At 37.9% G+C, this 11,495-nt stretch overlaps 1 protein-coding gene across 1 annotated transcript in view; it reads right to left on the minus strand.

The window, feature by feature from the left end:
* Positions 1 to 11,495, minus strand: part of LOC107553272 (arf-GAP with SH3 domain, ANK repeat and PH domain-containing protein 2-like) — a 72,823-nt gene that overhangs the window by 13,556 nt on the left and 47,772 nt on the right. The window contains exons 5-13 of the mRNA XM_016235455.1: positions 9,575 to 9,624; positions 7,151 to 7,280; positions 6,963 to 7,048; positions 5,278 to 5,353; positions 5,076 to 5,162; positions 3,216 to 3,319; positions 2,977 to 3,050; positions 1,313 to 1,361; positions 501 to 667 (exon numbers count right to left, since the gene is read on the minus strand). Of these exons, the coding sequence (XP_016090941.1) occupies positions 501 to 667; positions 1,313 to 1,361; positions 2,977 to 3,050; positions 3,216 to 3,319; positions 5,076 to 5,162; positions 5,278 to 5,353; positions 6,963 to 7,048; positions 7,151 to 7,280; positions 9,575 to 9,624 (823 nt within the window). The remainder of the gene's footprint in view (positions 1 to 500; positions 668 to 1,312; positions 1,362 to 2,976; positions 3,051 to 3,215; positions 3,320 to 5,075; positions 5,163 to 5,277; positions 5,354 to 6,962; positions 7,049 to 7,150; positions 7,281 to 9,574; positions 9,625 to 11,495) is intronic.

The following is an 11,495-nucleotide window of genomic DNA, read 5'->3' on the forward strand; positions in this document are numbered from 1 at the left end:
CTACAGCGAGAATAAAAGTTACGCCTTCTTTCTTTGCGTGAACATTTGGGCGGCATTATGCAAATCTTCCCACATCGTGACGTAGACATGTGGGGGCGTGTTAGAACGAGCCATTTTAGGTAGGCGTGGTTGACTCTTAACTTTTATAAAGAATATCTCTTTGGATTTGAGACTTTAGTCTTTGAAACTTTACAGATCTTCTTTATGCACCAAGAGCTTGTAACACTCCAAAGAGAAAGGACAAATTTAAATCACATCATATGACCCCAATAATAATAATACTAATGTCAGTTGTTTTTTTTTGTTGTTGTTTTGGCATGCTGGGTCTTGTCTTGTCACACAACAAGTATCTGACAGGTCAAAAGAGAGCAGCCTATGCAAATCCAATCCTTTTAACCAAGTTCCTTTACTACCAGCTTCCACATTGTTCTTCCTGTGAACAGATTCAAAACAGCTTTCTTTCTTACTTCCTCCTTCCTGTCGGTTTCCAGGTCACTCACCGGGAGCTCCGCAGTCACAGCAGACGTCGTTCCCCGCCATCCGCTTGACCTCACCCAGGATGGCCTTGGTCAGCTCCTGCACGATGTTGTTCTCACCAACATGCTGGTCACCCTTAAACGCGTTGTTGAGCGCCTCCTCCTTACTGTTCTGCAGCACTGAGATCCATCTGAGAAGAGACGCAGAGAGATCATGAGGAATAAGAAATAGAGAGCAGGGATTCTATTCTAATCAAGGCTGAGGAAGAAACTGTAGCTACTCAATTTGAAGTCGTTCTACAGTCTCAAAACAGCAGTTCACTACACTATAAGAAACTTGCAAAAAGTAGCTAACTATGTTAAAGTTATTTAAGAGAAAAACCATTTTTATCAGTGATAACTGATTATCCACAATCATCCAGTTAAAGTATTCAACTGGCACAAAAACAACCAGGAAATTAAATAGGGGGACCATTTCAAACTCAATACATAACTACAGATTTTATACTAAACAACATAAAAATAATAATAGCCATTTATTTTAATACAAAAAAAAGAAAGAAGTGAAAAGCTTAGAAAGGAGTTCAAGGAAAACAAACAAATGATTATTCAAATCAGTTAATCATTTTTTGAACCAGATTAACTGAATCAGATTTTCCAAGTCTAGTTTGATTACTGTCCAGCTGTTCTCGGTTGTCTTGCTTGTTAGGGAAAAACAGCTAGTTACTGGAAGAGCTGCAGTATTTTGTTGTTCCTTTCAGTTAGTTATTCCCTAAAACTGTAGGGAATGTCCTTACGACAGGTTTCCTTTGAAAACGGAACGGACACACGCTTACATTTGACACTCTGGCTCATCCTCTGCCTGGAAATGATACGTTCTGTCATCTAAGAGTGATAGAAGAACTTTATTCTACACTTCCTGTTATCCTCTCACTAGTTGTCTTGGTGACAAGGAAAGTTTTCAGTTCCCAACAACACTGAGGCCAAAGGAAATGCCTCTAGAAAAGACAGTATAATGACTAATGTTCACCGAGGGGCTCGAGTCGAAGGCTGAAAGCCTATTGAATTAGCACTGCACTAATGAGGAGACTGTGTGATTTATCAAAGATAAGCATATTGCAGGTGCTGTGGCTGGTCCCTTTTTAATCCATTTATTTATTTATTTACTATTTTTAAATCACCTGTTTAGCCTTCACTTAAATGCGCCTACGGTGAGACAAATTAATTTTTAAAAGCATGAGTATTCCCTGTAGTCTCAATTAACATGATGGCATAAAACTACACTCATAATAAAAAATTAATAAAAAAAAGGGAAAAGGAAAGACGACTTTTTTCCATTTTAATCCAATATCAATATCAACTGCTTCCAAGACCAGTATAGCAGATATTGATAAGTTTTGAAAATTGAACGTTTTGGTGATTTCTGAGGATAAAATGGGTAATTATATGCATTTAACATTATATTTAACATTATAAAGCCATCACAATTAACATTGCAAGTATATATTTTCAACCAAAAAGAGTAATAAAAGTACCAAAAAAGGAACAAAGAGTTCTAGTACTAAATAGTATAATAAACCGTATGCGGGGGTCCTATTATGCTCTTTTACAAAGTCTTGATTTTGTTTTGGGGGTGTACTAGAAGAGACTCTCATACTAGGTTGTTCGAAAAAAACATTATTTTTCACATATTATACATTACTACAACTCCTCTCTCCCCAGTCTGGCATGAACAGCTCGAATAGTTCCTGTATCAAATGAAGGCCCGCATTCTGAAATACGAAATGTGCTGTGATTGGTTAGCTGGGCCAGTGTGTGCTGTGATTGGCAGCACTCGGCGCCTGATCGGGAAATGTCATGTCCCTTACCATAGCCGCCTGCCAGCTTCAGTGTAAATATAGCGTCAAAATCAAATCAATTTGAGCGCGATTTAAACCCGGATGATTGTAACCACTCTAAGTTCGTCTGCCTTGGTAAAGCTAGTGTGTCTCCGACGTAGTGATAACACTCGTTGCCTTCTCTAGTGCAGCTCAACCAGTTCTCGTCCCATTCGTCGATATGTGTGATATCACAAATCCCGGAAAATATGCGTTGTAGTCCAAACGAGTCATTCGTTGTAGTTTTTGAAAAGTGATTTCTGTTGAATAAAATACCTCCTTTTGAATTGGACTTAGAGCTTTGTAACTTTGCAGATCTTTTTTATGCTCAAACAGCAACATTACAGACTAACTAAAGTTGAAAAAGTGAAAGAGCATAATAGGACCCCTTTAACAGCTAATGTTTTAACTTCAAAGCTTATAGTATACATTTATTATCATGCAAAAAAAAAACAAAAAAAAAAACACGTCTCTTAATACTTCAGTATTAGTAGCATCAATATTTCAAGATCCCTTCACTATTAAAATTGCAAGTTACACCGCAGGACACTGCTGTCACTGCTCCACTTGACATTTCAACTACCCATAGGTTAGTGAGCATGAAAACTAATCAGGTAGGTTACATACCGTCCCGTGCGAGATGGTCAAATAACCATTCTTCACCGTGCACTTTCTCTTCTGCCACACTTTCCGCAGCCTGAGGAAGTACGCAGGAAACAGTAAAAGTCACATAAATTACGATTTAAGCATTAAATACATGATCAATTATGCAGGACGGACTTTAGTCATTATAACAAACATGCATTAACTCACTGTATGACATTTTAATGCACACTGTTATGTGATGTCAAAATATGATTACCCATCACTCTTCTTGTAAAGGTTCCCACTGCGCTCCGTCCCGTGCTCTTTGTTGCCTTGGGGCTGGTGCAGACTGTAGGTGGCGCTCTGTCTAACCTGTGAGTCCTATGAGGAGAGAACAGATATGTAAATGTATTCTGTGTGCACACAGCAGCAGTGAACCACTGGCACGTCAGCAGTCAGAGGAAGTGAAAAGCAGTGTTTTTGTACGGCAGTGTTGTCACTCCAGTGAGGAAATGGGAGCAGTGGGTTTCAAGTGCCCCCAGGGAGCTGAGCTCATTTGTAAACGCACTGCTTTGGAACACAAGGCACTGAGCCAGTAATGAGAACACTGCCATTTTAGTACTGTTTTGAGTTGGACAAAAGCCAAAATGGGCTGTATTTTGACTGTGTGCTATATAAAGCTCAGCTTAAATATAGACACACATCACTCAAGGTTGGATAAAAGACATCAGCCGCAACGCAGTTCACACAGCAATTTTTTTTTTTTTTTTTTTACACTTTTTAACCAATTCCAGAAAAAGGCAAATACCCAAGTATGATAATGATATTTTGTACGGCAGTGTTGTCACTCCAGTGAGGAAATGGGAGCAGTGGGTTTCAAGTGCCCCCAGGGAGCTGAGCTCATTTGTAAACGCACTGCTTTGGAACACAAGGCACTGAGCCAGTAATGAGAACACTGCCATTTTAGTACTGTTTTGAGTTGGACAAAAGCCAAAATGGGCTGTATTTTGACTGTGTGCTATATAAAGCTCAGCTTAAATATAGACCCCCATCCCTCAAGGTTGGATAAAAGACATCAGCCGCAACGCAGTTCACACAGCAATTTTTTTTTTTTTTTTTACACTTTGTAATCAATTCCAGAAAAAGGCAAATACGCAAGTATGATCATGTATACTAAGTAGACACTTACTCTCCTCGACTTCGTTGCCAAAGGACGGTAGCATTAAAGAAGAGAAGAGAGCATTCTTCAGACAGGTTACAAAAAACATCTTGCACACTAAAAATAGCTATACACTGTAAGAATGCATTAAACTCAAAACATTGTGTGACATCAATAGCCAGTTGTTTTTATGTTGTGGTTAAAGAATTTTAAAAAATCCAGAGTATGCAGCTAGAAATGGGGGAAAAAATGAGTCAATACCATGCAAATAAGTCTATGATGTCTACTGAAAAAACGTCCATAGTGCATACTGGGAAATAAATCAATCAATCAATAACTGTGTCCGAAACCAATATGATCACATATATTGTGTACACTCCTATAGTAAGCAAGGCCAAAATAAAATAATAAAATAAAATATTGGTCAAAACCAATATGATCACAGATATATTGCGCACTTCTATAGTAAACGGGGCTGGTAATAAAATAAAACAGGAAGGTGGGCAAAAAATTTTTATAAATAAATACATTGTCTGAAATGACTGTGATCAGATATATTGTGCACTTTATAAGAAGCAGGGATGTCATGTGCAACCCAGTAGTGAAATCAGATGGCGAGACAAATAAAACTCTACTTGTTCACGTGGCATTTTTAATTAAAATGTAGGATTATTAATTATTTGCATTTAGATTAAATGTGTAATCTCAATGTCTGTAATCACATATGCCAAAGCTACTTGCTCGATGAAAAACTTAAATGTCTTGAGACTGACTAAAGTTTAAGAGGGTGAAAATTGGCAGGAAGATAATGCGGTAGAGTTTTCACAAGCAATGTTTACTGAGAGAATTACTGAGCAGAAGACCTAAACCATTTCAATCTAGATACACGTCAAACTGAGCTATAAACGCACTGTGAATAGTGCTGTGGCTTGTGAACTGCTGCGAATTGTGTGGGATTAGATTTGAGAAAGTACTAACCTCCTTCTGCTCCACTTGCAGAGCGGTCTTTAGTACGTCCCGTAACTGGTTTAGCTGCCTGCGTTCTTCATCCTGTACCTGTTTGATCTGAAGACACAATCAGCAGTGGAAACAGAAGGTTTTTTGAAGGTAAAAATGAGAATTGGTGTAGAGATGTAGTAGGGCTGGTATGTCAGTGGTTCAGCTTTGAAGAACCTCTCACCGAGTGCAAGTCTGTGGCGAGTTTCTCTATTGAGGGTTTGAGGTTGTCCACTGCTTTGAGACCATCCTGAAAGAAGCTATGGCAGAAGACATAATTCCAGTTATTTCCCAAATAATTTTTCCATCCACAGTCTCAATTTTAGTTGAAGTTGTTATACAAATAACACAATTTCAATTATGGACAAAAAAATACTTTTTTCAAGACATTCTTCAAAACTTTTTCTTTTGCGTTTCACAGAAAAAAGAAAGTCATACAGGTTTGGAGCTGCATGAGCGTGATATCCCTTTAATTGCTTTAAATGCGCCTCAAAATATCTAAATAATTGTCTTTGCAGCAATATACTGTGAATATGATAAAAGGTGCTGCATGGTTTCCTCTCAATAACAATATAAATACAAAACAAAAATGACAACGGTGAAAAAACAGTAGTTAAGAAAGCATCTGATTATAGTGATGTGGATATGTTTGCACCAGCTCTGCAATTCATCACTCCAGTCACATCAGGTCACGTTTATTAATATAACACTTTATGCAATAGACTGCTTTAAAGCAAGCAGCTTTACAGCATTAAACATTAAAAAACAGTGTCAGTGTTGCTTCCAATTAGAACTACAATTTCAGTTTCTATTATATATAAATCAGCTCTCCACTGTGAACAGAAGAAATGATCTAGAAAAGATTTCTACATCCAAGAAGGTGAAGCCCCAGAGCACATCTTACTATTACATACACCCTCAGAAAAAAAAGCAACAAAAGTTGTCACTGTGACAATACCCTTTAAAAAAGTACTAATATGTAACATTTAGGCACTAATATGCACCAATTCGGGGTAAATAAGGTATAAAAGTGTACCTTTTGAAAGTGTAATTGCCACAGACAGTGGTAGTTTGAAGGTGTTTACCAGCCAGAGAAAACTTTTCTGTAAAGTTCTCTTTGGCAAGCCATTTCAAACGTGAATATGATAAAAGGTGCTGCATGGTTTCCTCTCAATAACAATATAAATACAAAACAAAAATGACAACGGTGAAAAAACAGTAGTTAAGAAAGCATCTGATTATAGTGATGTGGATATGTTTGCACCAGCTCTGCAATTCATCACTCCAGTCACATCAGGTCACGTTTATTAATATAACACTTTATGCAATAGACTGCTTTAAAGCAAGCAGCTTTACAGCATTAAACATTAAAAAACAGTGTCAGTGTTGCTTCCAATTAGAACTACAATTTCAGTTTCTATTATATATAAATCAGCTCTCCACTGTGAACAGAAGAAATGATCTAGAAAAGATTTCTACATCCAAGAAGGTGAAGCCCCAGAGCACATCTTACTATTACATACACCCTCAAAAAAAAAAGCAACAAAAGTTGTCACTGTGACAATACCCTTTAAAAAAGTACTAATATGTAACATTTAGGCACTAATATGCACCAATTCGGGGTAAATAAGGTATAAAAGTGTACCTTTTGAAAGTGTAATTGCCACAGACAGTGGTAGTTTGAAGGTGTTTACCAGCCAGAGAAAACTCTTCTGTAAAGTTCTCTTTGGCAAGCCATTTCAAAACCCCGAAACATGCTACAACAGAACTTTGAGATTGATGTTTGTTCTTCGATTCCCCTTTAAGTATATCAAGGCCTTTATTATGCCTTTATTTAAGAGAAACATTGAGAAATGTGGCCAGACTTACTTGCACTGTGCGTGAAAGTATTTGATGAGATTCTGAAGCAAGTCGACACCTTTCTTGATCTTGATTTCATTGACTTTGAGGAGGTACTGTAACAAAACAATAGAGGAGCCTGAAGCACACACACTGCACAGGAAGTGCCTATTACAGCACCACAACAGGATTCTCCAATGAAATGAGCCGCCTCTGACCTCACACATCTGAAGCTGAAAGAAACGGCGCTCTTTCTCCATCTCCTCTGCTATCTCTGCTCCACTGATCTCCGTCCGGATCATTCCATGCTGTCGGGCGTGTTCTTTTTTCTCCTTCTCTATTTTAGAACTGTGTGAAACACATACAGACCCGCTTAAGAATTCAGATACACAAATGCAAACACACGCACAGGAAACACTCATGCAGCAGGGCATTCTTTTCCATATGCTCCAGCGGCATATTGTACCCCACGTTACGGATGCAGCATTTCCTCTGTGGGGAAGGGCCCTGCTCTCAGACACAGGATTCCAGAGAGAGCCTCATGCGTTTGGTTTAGGCCTTTATACGCTCTTAGCTCCAGCGGCCGATCATGAAGCAGGCTGGCCATTTCTGGAACCTCTGCTTTCAGAGTTCGAAGCCTTGCGAGGAGATGTGGTCAAGAGGTGGCTGAACACTAGAAGCCATTTCCAAAACAAAACATTTCTAGTCAGTGAAACTAGAAAATGAAAAGGCAAAAAAAAGATTGTGAGAAAATGCATCAAGCTGAATGAAGTGATGTGTTAGCGTGAGGAGCTGCCTCTGGCAACAATTTTGATTTCTGTATTAAGTTCAGTGTTGGGGAGAAGCAAGACTATTAACTTAAAGGGATTGTTTAACCAAAATAAAAATAATTGACTCCAAAATGTTATGCATTTCTATCCTCTGCAGAGCACAAAATATTTTTTATTTAATCTAATGAAAATCATTGTTTTAGTTCCCAAAATTCTTCAAAATATCTTGTGTTCCACAGAAGAAAAAGTCACAGCTTTGTTACAACATGAGGGTGAGTAAATGATGACAGCATATATTTATTTTTGTCAAGTCTGATTCATTTGAACCCGTTCAGACACTTAATTTGAATGAATGGATTCAATGACTTTTATAATGTTTTTATAATTAGGACTTTCTATAGTTTTAATTAACTTTTTTATGAACTTTTTAAATTCAATGAACCGATTCAAAAAGTTGTTGATTATTTTTATTTACTATTTATTTTATTTTAAATTTTTTGTAGCAGAAATTTTTTTTTGTGTGTTTTGGTGCCAAGCCAAATTTCATGGCTATATTCAATAAAATAAATGATATAAATATTAAAACCTATGGAACATTATCTTTGACACTATGTTTGATTAACTCTAAAATGTGGTGTAGTAATATTATTATTTAATGAAATACTCAATTTCTTTGTTCTTGATTATGTTACATATAGTTCAAAATTACTTTTTTACACTTAAATGTTTTGTATTTTAAAGGCATACAAGTCCAAAAATATAACTCTTAATAATAATAATCAAATATAATTATGTTTATTAAATATACTGTAATTATGATTAGCTTGTAGTTGAGAAGTCTGTTTTGTTTTTTTAGTAGCTTCCCCAACGATTTGGGTATTGCATCTGTACATCTGACAGATGGAAGAAATGAGCCTAAATAGACTCACTCATGTCAGCACATCACTTCCACCGATGACTGCAAAGAACAGTCCACCATTTTTTGTGAAAAAGATCATGTTCAATATCAAACCAGTTAAAAGCAAAACACAAAAATGGTGGAGTGTTGCTTTCATCTTTGGGAGAAAGAAACACACACAAACAAATAATTAGTTATGAATCGTGATTTGATGTTTCCTGCTGTTCACCTGGTCTCCCAAGGCACCACATTATTTTTAGTGTCAGATTCATTGTCTCTTAAACAAACACAGCAAGATCTTCAGCATATTCATTAGCAGGGTATTTGCACAAATGAAGCCTGCCGCGCAAACTGCAATTTGCGAGAAAGCCGAAAGCTTTGCATAGACAGACATTGAAGTGAACTCAAACTGTAGCGGCGGTGATGATGAAAACCAGTTTAATGGAGTCAGGGCCAGTGTCACGTTAGAGGACAGTTTCGTTTCTTTCTGTCTGGAAACATGAAGGTATCGGTCACAATCAAACGCCAGAGATTATATCCGGCGATGGGGGGTGAAACATGTATTTGACTGAGCAAAATTGCTGATGATGGAAAACAGCAATGATATTAAAAAAGACAGGACCATAAAAAGCACCTGGCTTCAAAGGCAAATCAATTAATCAAATTACGTGTTATAAGAAAATATATTACCCTTTCAGTAAAGAATGTCCCTTGCAGCTTGGAAAATATATAAAAAGTTCTACATAAATGTCATACATTGTCGCATGCACAGCAATCAGTGTGATAGCTGAGGATAGGAATACAGGAAGTGAGGTGGTAACAATGACAGCTCATTATCCAGAGTGCTGGGCACCACTGATCCCTCATTTGACACTCAGGACACTGACATTTCCTTTCAATTTAATACATTTTCAGAATAAGTTATAAGCAAACATGCATGACAGAAATGAATGAATTCTTCGAAAATCTCTTACACTTTAGTCTCATAGTCTTTCCAGGCTTTATCAAAGGGCTTCTTGAGATCCTGCAAAAAAGGGACAGAGGATATTCATTAGACATACATAGTATGACTCAACTTTCATTTTGACATCCGCTGCTTAACCCACATAACTGAGGAAAAACAGGCCTGAGCAGAAGCGTTGTCTCACAGAGCCAGACGCTTCATTGTCAGCATAACGTCTGGTCCACACTGTGGATGCAATGTTTTTTTTCTCCTCTAAACATCATGATATGTCTTCAGCATTGTCACACAATTCAAAGTTGGCTGACTGGTTGTGTGCTGAATGCACTAAAGAACATTAACACAAATTATCAAGGGTGTTTAAATTTGCTGTATCAGCCAGCCAATCAGATTGGAGCATGTATTTTGCACAAACATGGCAAGGTTTGAGGCTTAGACTAGCAGAAGAGCGGCATAAAATCACCATTCAGATGTACGCCATCACACATTATGTCAGGCTCACAAAGAAAGTACCTGATGTAATGCCAGTGGCTGTATTCTGTAATGACATCATCTGAAAGCTTTAGGGAAATTCTGCTTGTGCAAACAGAGCGTTCTCCAGCAGCTCTACTGAGGGTTTACTCTAATAACACAAGGCTGTGTTTGTAGAGGGACTTCCTAAGAGTCCTACCAACTCTTTTAATGTGCTTCCATAACAGATGTTACACACAGCTTGAGTTGTGCCCAAAAGAGTCTCATCTGTGCCAGCAATAATGGCTCAGTAAGAGGAGTTTGACAAGAAAATCATCTCCACATTGAAAGAACGCTCCAAGCATTCCATACTTGAATCAATGTAACAGAAAATAGAAGAGACGAGAAGTACCCATTTACACATTAATACATTAGATGTATACATATACAGTGGGTATAGAAAAGTTTTTAAAAAATCACATTTTGTTGCTTTGCAGCCTGAAATGAAGATGGACACAGTTTTTGTTTTATTTAGCTATATTTACTCAGTGCAGCTTATAAGATCCAAGTGAAAGATAACACCAACATGTCAGAAAAAAAACAGAATCACTGAGTTGGAAAAACACTCTTCTAAAAATTACTTGTAAACTCAATCAGGTGTAGTTAATCACCTTCTCAATAAGACACAAAGCTGTTTGACTTTCAACTGTGATCAGCTGTGATCATTTTGATTAGCTCAGCATGAAAAGAGATTTCCTGGAGCGTTTCAGTTCTTGGTAGTGCAACTGAAGCAAACAATCAACTATGGGTGGCAAGACACTGTCAAAAGATCTCCGGGATAAAGTTGTGGACAGGCAAAAAAAAAAGTCAAAGGCTTTATCAGTGCCTAGAAGCACAGTGAAGTCTATTATTAAGAAGTGGAAGGTATTTGGTACAATACAGACCCTCCCTGGATCAGGACGTCGCTCCAAACTGGATGAAAGAGCCAGGAGGAAACTGATCAGAGATGCTACCATGAGGCCTACAGCTGCTCTGAAGCAGTTGCAGGAATTTATGACAAAGAGTGGTCACTGTGTGCATGTGACAACAATATCACAAATTCCCCACAAATGTGGCTTGTATGGGAGGATTGCAAGAAAAAAGCCACTCCTCAAGAAAGGCCACATGCAGTCACGACTGAGCTTTGCCAAAACGCTCCTTGAAGATTTTGAGGCAGATGAGACTAAAATTGAATTATTTGGCCTCAACACCAAACGGTATGTCTGGTGGAAATCCAATACAGCTCACCATCCAAATAACAGCATTCCTACAGTAAAGCATGGAGGTGGTAATATCTTGTTATGGGGTGTTTCTCTGCAGCAGGGACTGAAGCACTTGTCGGGGTAGAAGGAAAAATGGATGGGGCAAAATACCGTCAAATTCTTGAGAAAAACTTGCTGCCCTCTGCCAGAAAGTTGTCAATGGGAAGAAGGTTTACCTTCCAA

This window comes from Sinocyclocheilus grahami, unplaced genomic scaffold (assembly GCF_001515645.1).
Source record: "Sinocyclocheilus grahami isolate Dianchi unplaced genomic scaffold, SAMN03320097.WGS_v1.1 scaffold468.1, whole genome shotgun sequence".
Taxonomy (NCBI): Eukaryota; Metazoa; Chordata; class Actinopteri; order Cypriniformes; family Cyprinidae; genus Sinocyclocheilus; species Sinocyclocheilus grahami.